General features: G+C 50.8%; 1 protein-coding gene across 1 annotated transcript in view; it reads left to right on the top strand.

Annotated features, from left to right (window-relative positions):
* The window catches only part of LOC135526901 (polypeptide N-acetylgalactosaminyltransferase 16-like), a 92,421-nt gene that overhangs the window by 45,457 nt on the left and 27,165 nt on the right, over positions 1–19,799 (top strand). The window contains exons 7-8 of the mRNA XM_064955568.1: positions 5,721–5,808; positions 7,323–7,407. Of these exons, the coding sequence (XP_064811640.1) occupies positions 5,721–5,808; positions 7,323–7,407 (173 nt within the window). The remainder of the gene's footprint in view (positions 1–5,720; positions 5,809–7,322; positions 7,408–19,799) is intronic.

The following is a 19,799-nucleotide window of genomic DNA, read 5'->3' as shown; positions in this document are numbered from 1 at the left end:
ATTGGAATAGGTAGCTAAGGGTTGAGGCTTTATAGAAACACAATATCGCTATAAGCAAAGATGATTGGGATATGTGGACTATCCTGCCTGCCAGTCACTGCTCTGCCTGTCCCTTCTTGTCCGTCCGCTTCGCTCTGCTTTCTTCTCTCGCCCACTTCTGGTGAGTTTTTTTCACTTTAATCTTTAATTGTCTACAAATTAATAATTTCTATGTTGGATTCACGTCTCCATCTCAACCAAAAATCTACGTTTTAAAGAATTGAACAAAATCAAATCAAACTTTATTTATAGTGATTTTAATTTGATTTTTGATATTATCTCAACTGTAATCCGGGTTATTTGTTTGTGCTATGAGATGAAGCCCAGTGACACATGAGTCTGTTCTATAAATAATAAAATATCTGACAGTGTATCCCCATTTGAACTTTTGTCGTGCCATTTTAAATGGTTGTGTCGTGGGAATTCAAAACAAGGACGTTGGAAAGTCGATATGAATCACTCCTTATTTTGTCAGCAAGCGGGAGAAACTGACATACAGAAAGTCCTGGGCTGAATTGAGCTCTTAAAAGTTGAGTTATACCTTATATATAAATATTTATAAATACATAAAAACCCACATTAATATGATTCACTGGATTGGATTCCTACATGTGACTGGCTCCGTCTCCTAGCTGAACTTAAAGAACACATTCTAGGCGTTCTGCCAAATGGTCCTAAAGAAGGAGGGGCATGATCTACCTCCCCCCTCCTCATATCTTTAACAACCACAGGCAGGAACAAAGGATTTGTTTATGACACCCAAAAATAAGATTAGCATTTTCAAGGCTGTCTCTTCGCACAATTAAAATGTCCTTCACAGTTGTCTGGACTGAATATTTAGCAGGAGTCTTTGTTTACACTCTATTTTATTTAGTAGGAGTGTGTCTTTGTGAATTAGACCAGGGTCTTTGTAAATGGGGATGGATAGCCAACTGGAACAAGTGAAATGCAGGTATGTGAATTTTGAAGAATGAAAAAACACGAGGGCAAAAAAAAACAAAAAATACTTTGAAGTTACTCTCAGTAGAACATTTATAACCCCTCTATTTCATAGGCTACTTTTGGCTATTGGCCAGGATGAAAATAAGCACCAATGGGATGCTACTGAACCAGCCTTGATTAAAGAGCGATTACCCCCTAAAAAACTACAAAGACCTTTGAACACGGACTCTGTCGCATCGATACGGGTCAGAAACATTTACTCTAGTGTCAAAATGGACTACAACGTGTAAATAATCTCGTCTAAAATGGAGTTTGGAGTCTCAGTGCGTCACAACAAGTAAATGAAGGTAGTGTTTGGATTACAATTAAGTGATAATGTCTGAGAAGCCAGTGTTTGGAGCATATATTGGCACGTGTGTGCCCTGCCTCTTCCTCCCTGTGACTGTCCCCGGCCTCTTCCTCCCTGTGACTTTCCCCGGCCTCTTCCTCCCTGTGACTGTCCCCGGCCTCTTCCTCCCTGTGACTGTCCCCTGCCTCTTCCTCCCTGTGACTGTCCCCTGCCTCTTCCTCCCTGTGACTGTCCCCTGCCTCTTCCTCCCTGTGACTGTCCCCGGCCTCTTCCTCCCTGTGACTGTCCCCGGCCTCTTCCTCCCTGTGACTTTCCCCTGCCTCTTCCTCCCTGTGACTGTCCCCGGCCTCTTCCTCCCTGTGACTTTCCCCTGCCTCTTCCTCCCTGTGACTGTCCCCGGCCTCTTCCTCCCTGTGACTGTCCCCGGCCTCTTCCTCCCTGTGACTTTCCCCTGCCTCTTCCTCCCTGTGACTGTCCCCGGCCTCTTCCTCCCTGTGACTGTCCCCGGCCTCTTCCTCCCTGTGACGGTCCCCTGCCTCTTCCTCTCTATGTAAAGAGCTGTGCTGGGGCTGAATGTAACATCACTCTGATGACGGAAAACAAAGGAGTAATGCACATGAGAGAGGGGGAAAGAGAGAGAGGGAGAGGGCGAAAGAGGGAGAGGGGGAAAGAGGGAGAGGGGGAAAGAGGGAGAGGGGGAAAGAGGGAGAGGGGGAAAGAGGGAGAGGGGGAAAGAGGGAGAGGGGGAAAGAGAGAGAGGGGGAAAGAGGGAGATTGGGAAAGAGGGAGAGGGCGAAAAGGGAGATTGGGAAAGAGGGAGAGGGGGAAAGAGGGAGAGGGGGAAAGAGGGAGAGGGGGAAAGAGGGAGAGGGGGAAAGAGAGAGAGGGCGAAAGAGGGAGATTGGGAAAGAGGGAGAGGGCGAAAGAGGGAGAGGGGGAAAGAGGGAGAGGGCGAAAGAGGGAGAGGGGGAAAGAGGGAGAGGGCGAAAGAGGGAGAGGGCGAAAGAGGGAGAGGGGGAAAGAGGGAGAGGGCGAAAGAGGGAGAGGGCGAAAGAGGGAGAGGGCGAAAGAGGGAGAGAGAGGTTTATGATGACATCCATTTGGAAATGTAGTGTCTCCTCCTACTGTGAGAGTGGATCATGAAATAGCCCTATACAATTATTATTGTTTCAAGCTGTTGAGTGGCTCTTCCCAAAGCTCTCTGAGTGCAGTTTCAAGCTCTACTCTCCCCTCCCCCACACTTCCTGACTCCCTGACACAGTGAACACAGAGTACACCCTGGGTTCAATCTGGGTTCAACACAGAGTACACCCTGGGTTCAATCTGGGTTCAAGACAGAGTACACCCTGGGTTCAACACAGAGTACACCCTGGGTTCAACCTGGGTTCAACACAGAGTACACCCTGGGTTCAACACAGAGTACACCCTGGGTTCAATCTGGGTTCAACACAGAGTACACCCTGGGTTCAACACAGAGTACACCCTGGGTTCAACCTGGGTTCAACCCCTCTAACTCTTTCTATTAGTGCTGAGTAATTAGACCTTTTTGAGGGCGTTTCGGTTCGATTATCACAAAATAATCACAGTTTTCGATTTCGATAAAACAATTTAGACATTAAATGTACTATGTATTATGTGGGTTGAACGCTGAACAACACAGATGAATGACTAAAATCCCCTGATGGTAGTGACCTGACCATTACTGATTATCACTAATTAACATTGATTTATTCCCATTCCTTTAATAAACTATTTCAGTTGTTGTGTATATTACTTTAGTTTTATTTGCTGACTTTATTTAATAATCATCTCTATAGAGTCGCTGTCTGACGAAAATCACTATTTAGTATTTCTTTAAAGTCAATAAATACTCTGACTACTGTGTACCAACTATCAACATATGCTCTTCTCTCTTCGCCGTCTTGCGCAATGGTTTATGGTCAATTGTAGTTTATTACCACGTTTTCTGCACTTAACTAATGTTGAATATTAGCCTGTTGGAAACTACAACTCCCTACTACATCACACAGTTCAGTCTGGATCTGATTTATCTCTAGAGAAACTACAACTCCCTACTACATCGCACAGTTGTCTGGATCTGATTTATCTCTAGAGAAACTACAACTCCCTACTACATCACACAGTTCAGGCTGGATCTGATTTATCTCTAGAGAAACTACAACTCCCTACTACATCACACAGTTCAGTCTGGATCTGATTTATCTCTAGAGAAACTACAACTCCCTACTACATCGCACAGTTGTCTGGATCTGATTTATCTCTAGAGAAACTACAACTCCCTACTACATCACACAGTTCAGTCTGGATCTGATTTATCTCTAGAGAAACTACAACTCCCTACTACATCACACAGTTCTGCAGTGAGCTCACAGAAGAAAGAAACAAACAAAATGAATTCCAATAATTGAACCAACTTCAGTCAATTAGTTGTTTAAAAACCAAAATAACAAAATATTGGTTAATCGTTCAACACATCGTTCAAAGAACCAGGACTGTAATTGGAAACAGCCTCTGACTGTCCCTTTTTGTAAAGCTAATCCACCGCAACACACACACACACACACACACACACACACACACACACACACACACACACACCATCAGCACCACTATAATGTGCTGTTACTGCTGAGGCTTGCATTGTCATCATGCAATTTTAACCGGGGAATGAGTGGACAAAAGTTACTAATATCACAGTTGGACAAATAGTTGGTTGAGAATCACATTCAATTTGACCTTTATTTAACTGGGCAAGTCAGTTAAGAACAAATTCTTATTTACTAACGACGGCGAGAATAATAGTAGAGGAACAGTGGGTTAACTGCCTGAACGACAGATTTGTACCTTGTCAGCTCGGGGGTTTGAACTCGCAACCTTCCGGTTAGTAGTCCAACGCTCTAACCACGAGGCTACCCTCCCGCCCCGATGATGTCATCAGTGTCACTGAATGTAATTGAAAACATTTATCTTCTTCTTGAACTATAAAACAGAGAGGAGGCGGCTGAGGACTGCTCATAGTAATGTCTGGAACGGAGTCAACGGAATGGCAACACATCTCCAGCACCATGGTGGTTCCCATGTGTGATACCGTTCCACCTACGGGCTCATAATAATGACTGGAACGGAGTCAACGGAATGGCAACACATCTCCAGCCCCATGGTGGTTCCCATGTGTGTGATACCGTTCCACCTACGGGCTCATAGTAATGACTGGAACGGAGTCAACGGAATGGCAACACATCTCCAGCCCCATGGTGGTTCCCATGTGTGTGATACCGTTCCACCTACGGGCTCATAGTAATGTCTGGAACGGAGTCAACGGAATGGCAACACATCTCCAGCACCATGGTGGTTCCCATGTGTGATACCGTTCCACCTACGGGCTCATAGTAATGACTGGAACGGAGTCAACGGAATGGCAACACATCTCCAGCCCCATGGTGGTTCCCATGTGTGATACCGTTCCACCTACGGGCTCATAGTAATGACTGGAACGGAGTCAACGGAATGGCAACACATCTCCAGCACCATGGTGGTTCCCATGTGTGATACCGTTCCACCTACGGGCTCATAGTAATGACTGGAACGGAGTCAACGGAATGGCAACACATCTCCAGCCCCATGGTGGTTCCCATGTGTGTGATACTGTTCCACCTACGGGCTCATAATAATGTCTGGAACGGAGTCAACGGAATGGCAACACATCTCCAGCCCCATGGTGGTTCCCATGTGTGTGATACTGTTCCACCTACGGGCTCATAATAATGTCTGGAACGGAGTCAACGGAATGGCAACACATCTCCAGCCCCATGGTGGTTCCCATGTGTGTGATACCGTTCCACCTACGGGCTCATAGTAATGACTGGAACGGAGTCAACGGAATGGCAACACATCTCCAGCACCATGGTGGTTCCCATGTGTGTGATACCGTTCCACCTACGGGCTCATAGTAATGACTGGAACGGAGTCAACGGAATGGCAACACATCTCCAGCACCATGGTGGTTCCCATGTGTGTGATACCGTTCCATCTACTCCGCTCCAGTCATTAACACGAGTCCGTTGCTTGGTGGCACCCTAGGAGAGGACGGGCTCGTGTTAATGACTGGAGCGGAGTAGGTGGAACGGTATCACACAGGTGGTTTCCATGGTTCCCATGTGTGTGATGCCATTCCGTTGACTCCGTTCCAGACATTACTATGAGCATGTTCTTCCCAACCCCCTGTGGAAGAAACGTTGTGTTTCCACCTAATTATTGTTGATGTGTGTGTGTGTGTGTGTGTGTGTGTGTGTGTGTGTGTGTGTGTGTGTGTGTGTGTGTGTGTGTGTGTGTGTGTGTGTGTGTGTGACCGTGTCTCTCCTCTCCCCAGGACCGTACCCGGGTGGTCAGCCCCATCATCGATGTCATCAGCCTGGATAACTTTGCCTACTTGGCAGCTTCAGCTGACTTGAGGGGAGGTCAGTAGGATTACTGTATGAGAACACACACACACACACACACACACACACACACACACACACACACACACACACACACACACACATCCTATCCTTGTGGGGACCAAACAATTGATTCCCATTCAACATCCTATTTTCCATAACCCCATACCCCTAAACCGAACCCCATACCCCTAAACCGAACCCCATACCCCTAAACCAAACCCCATACCCCTAAACCTAACCCCATGCCCCTAAACCGAACACCATGCCCCTAAACCGAACACCATGCCCCTAAACCGAACACCATGCCCCTAAACCGAACACCATGCCCCTAAACCTAACACCATGCCCCTAAACCTAACACCATACCCCTAAACCGAACCCCATACCCCTAAACCTAACACCATACCCCTAAACCGAACCCCATGCCCCTAAACCGAACCCCATGCCCCTAAACCGAACCCCATGCCCCTAAACCGAACCCCATGCCCCTAAACCGAACCCCATACCCCTAAACCGAACCCCATGCCCCTAAACCGAACCCCATGCCCCTAAACCGAACCCCATGCCCCTAAACCGAACCCCATGCCCCTAAACCGAACCCCATGCCCCTAAACCGAACCCCATGCCCCTAAACCGAACCCCATGCCCCTAAACCGAACCCCATGCCCCTAAACCGAACCCCATGCCCCTAAACCGAACACCATGCCCCTAAACCGAACACCATGCCCCTAAACCGAACACCATGCCCCTAAACCGAACACCATGCCCCTAAACCGAACCCCATGCCCCTAAACCTAACACCATGCCCCTAAACCGAACCCCATGCCCCTAAACCGAACCCCATGCCCCTAAACCGAACCCCATGCCCCTAAACCGAACCCCATGCCCCTAAACCGAACCCCATGCCCCTAAACCTAACACCATGCCCCTAAACCGAACACCATGCCCCTAAACCGAACACCATGCCCCTAAACCGAACACCATGCCCCTAAACCGAACACCATGCCCCTAAACCGAACACCATGCCCCTAAACCGAACACCATGCCCCTAAACCGAACACCATGCCCCTAAACTTAACACCATGCCCCTAAACCGAACACCATGCCCCTAAACCGAACACCATGCCCCTAAACCGAACACCATGCCCCTAAACCGAACACCATGCCCCTAAACCGAACCCCATGCCCCTAAACCGAACCCCATGCCCCTAAACCGAACCCCATGCCCCTAAACCGAACCCCATGCCCCTAAACCGAACCCCATGCCCCTAAACCGAACCCCATGCCCCTAAACCAACCCCATGCCCCTAAACCGAACCCCATGCCCCTAAACCGAACCCCATGCCCCTAAACCGAACCCCATACCCCTAAACCGAACCCCATACCCCTAAACCGAACCCCATACCCCTAAACCGAACCCTTAAACCCAAACCCTTAACCCAAATTATAACCCTAATTGTAACCTTAAACTGAAGCCTAAACTGTCCATTTTCCTTGTGGGAATTCTCTCCCCGCCCTCTGTCTCTCAGGGTTTGACTGGAGTCTACACTTTAAATGGGAGCAGATTCCCATCGAACAGAAGATGTCCAGGAATGACCCCACACTGTCTATCAGGTAGTTATGTTGATGTGGTCTCCACCCTGTCTATCAGGTAGTTACAGTAGTTATGTTGATGTGGTCTCCACCCTGTCTATCAGGTAGTTATGTTGATGTGGTCTCCACCCTGTCTATCAGGTAGCTACAGTAGTTATGTTGATGTGGTCTCCACCCTGTCTATCAGGTAGTTATGTTGATGTGGTCTCCACCCTGTCTATCAGGTAGTTATGTTGATGTGGTCTCCACACTGTCTATCAGATAGCTACAGTAGTTATGTTGATGTGGTCTCCACCCTGCCTATCAGGTAGTTATGTTGATGTGGTCTCCACCCTGCCTATCAGGTAGTTACAGTAGTTATGTTGATGTGGTCTCCACCCTGCCTATCAGGTAGCTACAGTAGTTATGTTGATGTGGTCTCCACCCTGTCTATCAGGTAGTTATGTTGATGTGGTCTCCACCCTGTCTATCAGGTAGCTACAGTAGTTATGTTGATGTGGTCTCCACCCTGTCTATCAGGTAGTTACAGTAGTTATGTTGATGTGGTCTCCACCCTGCCTATCAGATAGCTACAGTAGTTATGTTGATGTGGTCTCCACCCTGTCTATCAGGTAGTTACAGTAGTTATGTTGATGTGGTCTCCACCCTGCCTATCAGGTAGCTACAGTAGTTATGTTAATGTGGTCTCCACCCTGCCTATCAGGTAGCTACAGTAGTTATGTTGATGTGGTCTCCACCCTGTCTATCAGGTAGTTATGTTGATGTGGTCTCCACCCTGTCTATCAGGTAGCTACAGTAGTTATGTTGATGTGGTCTCCACCCTGTCTATCAGGTAGCTACAGTAGTTATGTTGATGTGGTCTCCACCCTGTCTATCAGGTAGTTATGTTGATGTGGTCTCCACCCTGTCTATCAGGTAGTTATGTTGATGTGGTCTCCACCCTGCCTATCAGGTAGTTATGTTGATGTGGTCTCCACCCTGTCTATCAGGTAGTTATGTTGATGTGGTCTCCACCCTGTCTATCAGGTAGCTACAGTAGTTATGTTGATGTGGTCTCCACCCTGCCTATCAGGTAGCTACAGTAGTTATGTTGATGTGGTCTCCACCCTGTCTATCAGGTAGCTACAGTAGTTATGTTGATGTGGTCTCCACCCTGCCTATCAGGTAGTTATGTTGATGTGGTCTCCACCCTGCCTATCAGGTAGTTATGTTGATGTGGTCTCCACCCTGTCTATCAGGTAGCTACAGTAGTTATGTTGATGTGGTCTCCACCCTGCCTATCAGGTAGTTATGTTGATGTGGTCTCCACCCTGTCTATCAGGTAGTTATGTTGATGTGGTCTCCACCCTGTCTATCAGGTAGCTACAGTAGTTATGTTGATGTGGTCTCCACCCTGTCTATCAGGTAGCTACAGTAGTTATGTTGATGTGGTCTCCACCCTGCCTATCAGGTAGTTACAGTAGTTATGTTGATGTGGTCTCCACACTGTCTATCAGGTAGTTATGTTGATGTGGTCTCCACCCTGTCTATCAGGTAGTTACAGTAGTTATGTTGATGTGGTCTCCACCCTGTCTATCAGGTAGCTACAGTAGTTATGTTGATGTGGTCTCCACCCTGTCTATCAGGTAGCTACAGTAGTTATGTTGATGTGGTCTCCACCCTGCCTATCAGGTAGTTACAGTAGTTATGTTGATGTGGTCTCCACACTGTCTATCAGGTAGTTATGTTGATGTGGTCTCCACCCTGTCTATCAGGTAGTTACAGTAGTTATGTTGATGTGGTCTCCACCCTGCCTATCAGGTAGTTACAGTAGTTATGTTGATGTGGTCTCCACCCTGCCTATCAGGTAGTTACAGTAGTTATGTTGATGTGGTCTCCACCCTGCCTATCAGGTAGTTACAGTAGTTATGTTGATGTGGTCTCCACCCTGCCTATCAGGTAGTTACAGTAGTTATGTTGATGTGGTCTCCACCCTGTCTATCAGGTAGTTATGTTGATGTGGTCTCCACCCTGTCTATCAGGTAGTTACAGTAGTTATGTTGATGTGGTCTCCACCCTGCCTATCAGGTAGCTAGAGTAGTTATGTTGATGTGGTCTCCACCCTGCCTATCAGGTAGTTACAGTAGTTATGTTGATGTGGTCTCCACCCTGCCTATCAGGTAGTTATGTTGATGTGGTCTCCACCCTGCCTATCAGGTAGTTATGTTGATGTGGTCTCCACCCTGCCTATCAGGTAGCTACAGTAGTTATGTTGATGTGGTCTCCACCCTGCGTGTCAGGTAGTTATGTTGATGTGGTCTCCACCCTGTCTATCAGGTAGCTACAGTAGTTATGTTGATGTGGTCTCCACCCTGTCTATCAGGTAGCTATGTTGATGTGGTCTCCACCCTGCCTATCAGGTAGCTACAGTAGTTATGTTGATGTGGTCTCCACCCTGCCTATCAGGTAGTTATGTTGATGTGGTCTCCACACAAAAGTTGTAGAATGTTTTCTGATAAAAAACATCACAAATAGACAAGAGTAAAGATGACATGATTCCTTAGTCCGCCATGTTTGTTCTGCATCTGAGCCTACCTCCAGTCTGTCCTCCTGTCTGTCAGACAGTCTGTCCTCTGTCCTCCTGTGTGTGTCAGACAGTCTGTCCTCCTGTGTGTCAGACAGTCTGTCCTCCTGTGTGTGTCAGACAGTCTGTCCTCCTGTGTGTGTCAGACAGTCTGTCCTCTGTCCTCCTGTGTGTGTCAGACAGTCTGTCCTCCTGTGTGTGTCAGACAGTCTGTCCTCCTGTGTGTGTCAGACAGTCTGTCCTCTGTCCTCCTGTGTGTGTCAGACAGTCTGTCCTCCTGTGTGTGTCAGACAGTCTGTCCTCCTGTGTGTGTCAGACAGTCTGTCCTCCTGTGTGTGTCAGGCAGTCTGTCCTCCTGTGTGTGTCAGACAGTCTGTCCTCCTGTGTGTGTCAGACAGTCTGTCCTCTGTCCTCCTGTGTGTGTCAGACAGTCTGTCCTCCTGTGTGTGTCAGGCAGTCTGTCCTCTGTCCTCCTGTCTGTCCTCCTGTGTGTGTCAGACAGTCTGTCCTCCTGTGTGTGTCAGATAGTCTGTCCTCCTGTGTGTGTCAGACAGTCTGTCCTCTGTCCTCCTGTGTGTGTCAGACAGTCTGTCCTCTGTCCTCCTGTGTGTGTCAGACAGTCTGTCCTCTGTCCTCCTGTGTGTGTCAGACAGTCTGTCCTCTGTCCTCCTGTGTGTGTCAGACAGTCTGTCCTCCTGTGTGTCAGACAGTCTGTCCTCCTGTGTGTGTCAGACAGTCTGTCCTCCTGTGTGTGTCAGACAGTCTGTCCTCCTGTGTGTGTCAGACAGTCTGTCCTCTGTCCTCCTGTGTGTGTCAGACAGTCTGTCCTCTGTCCTCCTGTGTGTGTCAGACAGTCTGTCCTCCTGTGTGTGTCAGGCAGTCTGTCCTCTGTCCTCCTGTCTGTCCTCCTGTGTGTGTCAGACAGTCTGTCCTCCTGTGTGTGTCAGACAGTCTGTCCTCCTGTGTGTGTCAGACAGTCTGTCCTCTGTCCTCCTGTGTGTGTCAGACAGTCTGTCCTCCTGTGTGTGTCAGACAGTCTGTCCTCTGTCCTCCTGTGTGTGTCAGACAGTCTGTCCTCTGTCCTCCTGTGTGTGTCAGACAGTCTGTCCTCTGTCCTCCTGTGTGTGTCAGACAGTCTGTCCTCTGTCCTCCTGTGTGTGTCAGACAGTCTGTCCTCCTGTGTGTCAGACAGTCTGTCCTCCTGTGTGTGTCAGACAGTCTGTCCTCCTGTGTGTGTCAGACAGTCTGTCCTCCTGTGTGTGTCAGACAGTCTGTCCTCCTGTGTGTCAGACAGTCTGTCCTCCTGTGTGTGTCAGACAGTCTGTCCTCCTGTGTGTGTCAGACAGTCTGTCCTCTGTCCTCCTGTGTGTCAGACAGTCTGTCCTCCTGTGTGTGTCAGACAGTCTGTCCTCTGTCCTCCTGTGTGTGTCAGACAGTCTGTCCTCTGTCCTCCTGTGTGTGTCAGACAGTCTGTCCTCTGTCCTCCTGTGTGTGTCAGACAGTCTGTCCTCTGTCCTCCTGTGTGTGTCAGACAGTCTGTCCTCCTGTGTGTGTCAGACAGTCTGTCCTCTGTCCTCCTGTGTGTGTCAGACAGTCTGTCCTCCTGTGTGTGTCAGACAGTCTGTCCTCCTGTGTGTGTCAGGCAGTCTGTCCTCCTGTGTGTGTCAGACAGTCTGTCCTCCTGTGTGTGTCAGACAGTCTGTCCTCCTGTGTGTGTCAGACAGTCTGTCCTCCTGTGTGTGTCAGGCAGTCTGTCCTCTGTCCTCCTGTCTGTCCTCCTGTGTGTGTCAGACAGTCTGTCCTCCTGTGTGTGTCAGACAGTCTGTCCTCCTGTGTGTGTCAGATAGTCTGTCCTCCTGTGTGTGTCAGACAGTCTGTCCTCTGTCCTCCTGTGTGTGTCAGACAGTCTGTCCTCTGTCCTCCTGTGTGTGTCAGACAGTCTGTCCTCTGTCCTCCTGTGTGTGTCAGACAGTCTGTCCTCTGTCCTCCTGTGTGTGTCAGACAGTCTGTCCTCTGTCTGTGTGTGTCAGACAGTCTGTCCTCCTGTCCTCCTGTGTGTGTCAGACAGTCTGTCCTCCTGTGTGTGTCAGACAGTCTGTCCTCCTGTGTGTCAGACAGTCCTGTCAGACAGTCTGTCCTCCTGTGTGTCAGACAGTCTGTCCTCCTGTGTGTGTCAGACAGTCTGTCCTCCTGTGTGTGTATCAGACAGTCTGTCCTCCTGTGTGTGTCAGACAGTCTGTCCTCTGTCCTCCTGTGTGTGTCAGACAGTCTGTCCTCCTGTGTGTCAGACAGTCTGTCCTCCTGTGTGTATCAGACAGTCTGTCCTCCTGTGTGTGTCAGACAGTCTGTCCTCCTGTGTGTGTCAGACAGTCTGTCCTCTGTCCTCCTGTGTGTCTGACAGTCTGTCCTCCTGTCTGTCCTCCTGTGTGTCAGTCTGACAGTCTGTCCAGTCTGTCCTCCTGTGTGTCTGTCCTCCTGACAGTCTGTCCTCCTGTGTGTGTCAGACAGTCTGTCCTCCTGTGTGTCAGACAGTCTGTCCTCTGTCCTCCTGTGTGTGTCAGACAGTCTGTCCTCCTGTGTGTGTCAGACAGTCTGTCCTCCTGTGTGTCAGACAGTCTGTCCTCCTGTGTGTGTCAGACAGTCTGTCCTCTGTCCTCCTGTGTGTCAGACAGTCTGTCCTCTGTCCTCCTGTGTGTGTCAGACAGTCTGTCCTCCTGTGTGTGTCAGACAGTCTGTCCTCCTGTGTGTCAGACAGTCTGTCCTCCTGTGTGTGTCAGACAGTCTGTCCTCCTGTGTGTGTCAGACAGTCTGTCCTCTGTCCTCCTGTGTGTGTCAGACAGTCTGTCCTCTGTCCTCCTGTGTGTGTCAGACAGTCTGTCCTCCTGTGTGTGTCAGACAGTCTGTCCTCCTGTGTGTGTCAGACAGTCTGTCCTCCTGTGTGTCAGACAGTCTGTCCTCCTGTGTGTGTCAGACAGTCTGTCCTCCTGTGTGTGTCAGACAGTCTGTCCTCCTGTGTGTGTCAGACAGTCTGTCCTCTGTCCTCCTGTGTGTGTCAGACAGTCTGTCCTCCTGTGTGTGTCAGGCAGTCTGTCCTCCTGTGTGTGTCAGACAGTCTGTCCTCCTGTGTGTGTCAGACAGTCTGTCCTCTGTCCTCCTGTGTGTGTCAGACAGTCTGTCCTCCTGTGTGTGTCAGGCAGTCTGTCCTCTGTCCTCCTGTCTGTCCTCCTGTGTGTGTCAGACAGTCTGTCCTCTGTCTCCTGTGTGTCAGACAGTCTGTCCTCCTGTGTGTGTCAGATAGTCTGTCCTCCTGTGTGTGTCAGACAGTCTGTCCTCTGTCCTCCTGTGTGTGTCAGACAGTCTGTCCTCCTGTGTGTGTCAGACAGTCTGTCCTCTGTCCTCCTGTGTGTCAGACAGTCTGTCCTCTGTCCTCCTGTGTGTGTCAGACAGTCTGTCCTCTGTCCTCCTGTGTGTGTCAGACAGTCTGTCCTCCTGTGTGTCAGACAGTCTGTCCTCCTGTGTGTGTCAGACAGTCTGTCCTCCTGTGTGTGTCAGACAGTCTGTCCTCCTGTGTGTCAGACAGTCTGTCCTCCTGTGTGTCAGACAGTCTGTCCTCCTGTGTGTGTCAGACAGTCTGTCCTCCTGTGTGTGTCAGACAGTCTGTCCTCCTGTGTGTGTCAGACAGTCTGTCCTCCTGTGTGTGTCAGACAGTCTGTCCTCTGTCCTCCTGTGTGTGTCAGACAGTCTGTCCTCCTGTGTGTGTCAGGCAGTCTGTCCTCTGTCCTCCTGTCTGTGTGTCTCCTGACAGTCTGTCCTCCTGTGTGTGTCAGACAGTCTGTCCTCCTGTGTGTGTCAGATAGTCTGTCCTCCTGTGTGTGTCAGACAGTCTGTCCTCTGTCCTCCTGTGTGTGTCAGACAGTCTGTCCTCCTGTGTGTGTCAGACAGTCTGTCCTCTGTCCTCTGTGTGACAGTCTGTCCTCTGTCCTCCTGTGTGTGTCAGACAGTCTGTCCTCTGTCCTCCTGTGTGTGTCAGACAGTCTGTCCTCCTGTGTGTCAGACAGTCTGTCCTCCTGTGTGTATCAGACAGTCTGTCCTCCTGTGTGTGTCCTCCTGTGTGTGTCAGACAGTCTGTCCTCCTGTGTGTCAGACAGTCTGTCCTCCTGTGTGTGTCAGACAGTCTGTCCTCCTGTGTGTGTCAGACAGTCTGTCCTGTCCTCCTGTGTGTGTCAGACAGTCTGTCCTCCTGTGTGTGTCAGACAGTCTGTCCTCTGTCCTCCTGTGTGTGTCAGACAGTCTGTCCTCCTGTGTGTGTCAGACAGTCTGTCCTCTGTCCTCCTGTGTGTGTCAGATAGTCTGTCCTCCTGTGTGTGTCAGACAGTCTGTCCTCTGTCCTCCTGTGTGTGTCAGACAGTCTGTCCTCTGTCCTCCTGTGTGTGTCAGATAGTCTGTCCTCCTGTGTGTGTCAGACAGTCTGTCCTCTGTCCTCCTGTGTGTGTCAGACAGTCTGTCCTCCTGTGTGTGTCAGACAGTCTGTCCTCTGTCCTCCTGTGTGTGTCAGACAGTCTGTCCTCTGTCCTCCTGTGTGTGTCAGACAGTCTGTCCTCTGTCCTCCTGTGTGTGTCAGACAGTCTGTCCTCCTGTGTGTCAGACAGTCTGTCCTCCTGTGTGTATCAGACAGTCTGTCCTCCTGTGTGTGTCAGACAGTCTGTCCTCCTGTGTGTGTCAGACAGTCTGTCCTCCTGTGTGTCAGAAAGTCTGTCCTCCTGTGTGTGTCAGACAGTCTGTCCTCCTGTGTGTGTCAGACAGTCTGTCCTCTGTCCTCCTGTGTGTGTCAGACAGTCTGTCCTCCTGTGTGTGTCAGACAGTCTGTCCTCTGTCCTCCTGTGTGTGTCAGACAGTCTGTCCTCTGTCCTCCTGTGTGTGTCAGACAGTCTGTCCTCCTGTGTGTGTCAGGCAGTCTGTCCTCTGTCCTCCTGTCTGTCCTCCTGTGTGTCAGACAGTCTGTCCTCCTGTGTGTGTCAGACAGTCTGTCCTCCTGTGTGTCAGATAGTCTGTGTCCTCCTGTGTGTGTCAGACAGTCTGTCCTCTGTCCTCCTGTGTGTGTCAGACAGTCTGTCCTCCTGTGTGTGTCAGACAGTCTGTCCTCTGTCCTCCTGTGTGTCAGACAGTCTGTCCTCTGTCCTCCTGTGTGTCAGACAGTCTGTCCTCTGTCCTCCTGTGTGTGTCAGACAGTCTGTCCTCTGTCCTCCTGTGTGTGTCAGACAGTCTGTCCTCCTGTGTGTCAGACAGTCTGTCCTCCTGTGTGTATCAGACAGTCTGTCCTCCTGTGTGTGTCAGACAGTCTGTCCTCCAGACAGTCTGTCCTCCTGTGTGTCAGACAGTCTGTCCTCCTGTGTGTGTCAGACAGTCTGTCCTCTGTCCTCCTGTGTGTATCAGACAGTCTGTCCTCCTGTGTGTGTCAGACAGTCTGTCCTCCTGTGTGTGTCAGACAGTCTGTCCTCCTGTGTGTGTCAGACAGTCTGTCCTCCTGTGTGTGTCAGGCAGTCTGTCCTCCTGTGTGTGTCAGACAGTCTGTCCTCCTGTGTGTGTCAGACAGTCTGTCCTCTGTCCTCCTGTGTGTGTCAGACAGTCTGTCCTCCTGTGTGTGTCAGGCAGTCTGTCCTCTGTCCTCCTGTCTGTCCTCCTGTGTGTGTGTCAGACAGTCTGTCCTCCTGTGTGTGTCAGACAGTCTGTCCTCCTGTGTGTGTCAGATAGTCTGTCCTCCTGTGTGTGTCAGACAGTCTGTCCTCTGTCCTCCTGTGTGTCAGACAGTCTGTCCTCCTGTGTGTGTCAGACAGTCTGTCCTCTGTCCTCCTGTGTGTGTCAGACAGTCTGTCCTCTGTCCTCCTGTGTGTGTCAGACAGTCTGTCCTCTGTCCTCCTGTGTGTGTCAGACAGTCTGTCCTCCTGTGTGTGTCAGACAGTCTGTCCTCCTGTGTGTGTCAGACAGTCTGTCCTCCTGTGTGTCAGACAGTCTGTCCTCCCTCCTGTGTGTGTCAGACAGTCTGTCCTCCTGTGTGTGTCAGACTCTGTCCTCCTGTGTGTCAGACAGTCTGTCCTCCTGTGTGTGTCAGACAGTCTGTCCTCCTGTGTGTGTCAGACAGTCTGTCCTCCTGTGTGTGTCAGACAGTCTGTCCTCCTGTGTGTGTCAGACAGTCTGTCCTCCTGTGTGTGTCAGACAGTCTGTCCTCCTGTGTGTGTCAGACAGTCTGTCCTCCTGTGTGTGTCTGACAGTCTGTCCTCTGTCCTCCTGTGTGTGTCTGACAGTCTGTCCTCTGTCCTCCTGTTTGTGTCTGACAGTCTGTCCTCCTGTGTGTGTCAGACAGTCTGTCCTCCTGTGTGTGTCAGATAGTCTGTCCTCCTGTGTGTGTCAGACAGTCTGTCCTCTGTCCTCCTGTGTGTGTCAGACAGTCTGTCCTCCTGTGTGTGTCAGACAGTCTGTCCTCCTGTGTGTGTCAGACAGTCTGTCCTCCTGTGTGTGTCAGACAGTCTGTCCTCCTGTGTGTGTCAGACAGTCTGTCCTCCTGTGTGTGTCAGACAGTCTGTCCTCTGTCCTCCTGTGTGTGTCAGACAGTCTGTCCTCCTGTGTGTGTCAGACAGTCTGTCCTCCTGTGTGTGTATCAGACAGTCTGTCCTCTGTCCTCCTGTGTGTGTCAGACAGTCTGTCCTCCTGTGTGTGTCAGACAGTCTGTCCTCCTGTGTGTGTCAGACAGTCTGTCCTCCTGTGTGTGTCAGACAGTCTGTCCTCCTGTGTGTGTCAGACAGTCTGTCCTCCTGTGTGTGTCAGACAGTCTGTCCTCCTGTGTGTGTCAGACAGTCTGTCCTCCTGTGTGTGTCAGACAGTCTGTCCTCCTGTGTGTGTCAGACAGTCTGTCCTCCTGTGTGTGTCTGACAGTCTGTCCTCCTGTGTGTGTCTGACAGTCTGTCCTCTGTCCTCCTGTTTGTGTCTGACAGTCTGTCCTCCTGTGTGTGTCAGACAGTCTGTCCTCCTGTGTGTGTCAGATAGTCTGTCCTCCTGTGTGTGTCAGACAGTCTGTCCTCTGTCCTCCTGTGTGTGTCAGACAGTCTGTCCTCCTGTGTGTGTCAGACAGTCTGTCCTCTGTCCTCCTGTGTGTGTCAGACAGTCTGTCCTCTGTCCTCCTGTGTGTGTCAGACAGTCAGTCCTCCTGTGTGTGTCAGACAGTCTGTCCTCTGTCCTCCTGTGTGTGTCAGACAGTCTGTCCTCCTGTGTGTGTCTGACAGTCTGTCCTCCTGTGTGTCAGGCAGTCTGTCCTCCTGTGTGTGTCAGACAGTCTGTCCTCCTGTGTGTGTCAGGCAGTCTGTCCTCCTGTGTGTCAGGCAGTCTGTCCTCCTGTGTGTGTCAGACAGTCTGTCCTCCTGTGTGTGTCAGGCAGTCTGTCCTCCTGTGTGTCAGGCAGTCTGTCCTCCTGTGTGTGTCAGACAGTCTGTCCTCCTGTGTGTGTCAGACAGTCTGTCCTCCTGTGTGTGTCAGACAGTCTGTCCTCCTGTGTGTGTCAGACAGTCTGTCCTCCTGTGTGTGTCAGACAGTCTGTCCTCTGTCCTCCTGTGTGTGTCAGACAGTCTGTCCTCCTGTGTGTGTCAGACAGTCTGTCCTCCTGTGTGTGTCAGGCAGTCTGTCCTCCTGTGTGTGTCAGGCAGTCTGTCCTCTGTCCTCCTGTGTGTGTCAGGCAGTCTGTCCTCTGTCCTCCTGTGTGTGTCAGGCAGTCTGTCCTCCTGTGTGTGTCAGGCAGTCTGTCCTCCTGTGTGTATCAGACAGTCTGTCCTCCTGTGTGTGTCAGACAGTCTGTCCTCCTGTGTGTGTCAGACAGTCTGTCCTCCTGTGTGTGTCAGACAGTCTGTCCTCCTGTGTGTGTCTGACAGTCTGTCCTCTGTCCTCCTGTGTGTGTCTGACAGTCTGTCCTCTGTCCTCCTGTGTGTGTCTGACAGTCTGTCCTCCTGTGTGTGTCAGACAGTCTGTCCTCTGTCCTCCTGTGTGTGTCTGACAGTCTGTCCTCCTGTGTGTGTCAGACAGTCTGTCCTCCTGTGTGTGTCAGACAGTCTGTCCTCCTGTGTGTGTCAGACAGTCTGTCCTCCTGTGTGTGTCAGACAGTCTGTCCTCCTGTGTGTGTCAGGCAGTCTGTCCTCCTGTGTGTGTCAGGCAGTCTGTCCTCCTGTGTGTGTCAGACAGTCTGTCCTCCTGTGTGTGTCAGACAGTCTGTCCTCCTGTGTGTGTCAGACAGTCTGTCCTCCTGTGTGTGTCAGACAGTCTGTCCTCCTGTGTGTGTCAGACAGTCTGTCCTCCTGTGTGTGTCAGACAGTCTGTCCTCCTGTGTGTATCAGACAGTCTGTCCTCTGTCCTCCTGTGTGTGTCAGACAGTCTGTCCTCTGTCCTCCTGTGTGTGTCAGACAGTCTGTCCTCCTGTGTGTGTCAGACAGTCTGTCCTCCTGTGTGTGTCAGACAGTCTGTCCTCCTGTGTGTGTCAGACAGTCTGTCCTCCTGTGTGTGTCAGACAGACTGTCCTCTGTCCTCCTGTGTGTGTCAGACAGTCTGTCCTCTGTCCTCCTGTGTGTGTCAGGCAGTCTGTCCTCCTGTGTGTGTCAGGCAGTCTGTCCTCCTGTGTGTGTCAGACAGTCTGTCCTCCTGTGTGTGTCAGACAGTCTGTCCTCCTGTGTGTGTCAGACAGTCTGTCCTCCTGTGTGTGTCAGACAGTCTGTCCTCCTGTGTGTGTCAGACAGTCTGTCCTCCTGTGTGTGTCAGACAGTCTGTCCTCCTGTGTGTGTCAGACAGTCTGTCCTCCTGTGTGTGTCAGACAGTCTGTCCTCCTGTGTGTATCAGACAGTCTGTCCTCCTGTGTGTGTCAGACAGTCTGTCCTCCTGTGTGTGTCAGACAGTCTGTCCTCAGTCCTCCTGTGTGTGTCAGACAGTCTGTCCTCTCCTCCTGTGTGTATCAGACAGTCTGTCCTCCTGTGTGTGTCAGACAGTCTGTCCTCCTGTGTGTGTCAGACAGTCTGTCCTCTGTCCTCCTGTGTGTGTCAGACAGTCTGTCCTCCTGTGTGTGTCTGACAGTCTGTCCTCCTGTGTGTGTCTGACAGTCTGTCCTCTGTCCTCCTGTGTGTGTCAGACAGTCTGTCCTCCTCTGTGTGTCAGACAGTCTGTCCTCCTGTGTGTGTCAGACAGTCTGTCCTCTGTCCTCCTGTGTGTGTCAGACAGTCTGTCCTCTGTCCTCCTGTGTGTGTCAGGCAGTCTGTCCTCCTGTGTGTGTCAGACAGTCTGTCCTCCTGTGTGTGTCAGACAGTCTGTCCTCCTGTGTGTGTCAGACAGTCTGTCCTCCTGTGTGTATCAGACAGTCTGTCCTCTGTCCTCCTGTGTGTGTCAGACAGTCTGTCCTCTGTCCTCCTGTGTGTGTCAGACAGTCTGTCCTCCTGTGTGTGTCAGACAGTCTGTCCTCTGTCCTCCTGTGTGTATCAGACAGTCTGTCCTCCTGTGTGTGTCAGACAGTCTGTCCTCCTGTGTGTGTCAGACAGTCTGTCCTCTGTCCTCCTGTGTGTGTCAGACAGTCTGTCCTCCTGTGTGTGTCACAGTCTGTCCTCCTGTGTGTGTCTGACAGTCTGTCCTCCTGTGTGTGTCTGACAGTCTGTCCTCTGTCCTCCTGTGTGTGTCAGACAGTCTGTCCTCCTGTGTGTGTCAGACAGTCTGTCCTCCTGTGTGTGTCAGACAGTCTGTCCTCCTGTGTGTGTCAGACAGTCTGTCCTCCTGTGTGTGTCAGACAGTCTGTCCTCCTGTGTGTGTCAGACAGTCTGTCCTCCTGTGTGTG

Source organism: Oncorhynchus masou, chromosome 32 (assembly GCF_036934945.1).
Source record: "Oncorhynchus masou masou isolate Uvic2021 chromosome 32, UVic_Omas_1.1, whole genome shotgun sequence".
Lineage (NCBI taxonomy): Eukaryota > Metazoa > Chordata > Actinopteri > Salmoniformes > Salmonidae > Oncorhynchus > Oncorhynchus masou.
The sequence above is the reverse complement of the archived record's forward strand: the minus strand, read 5'-3'. Positions and strand labels throughout refer to the sequence as shown.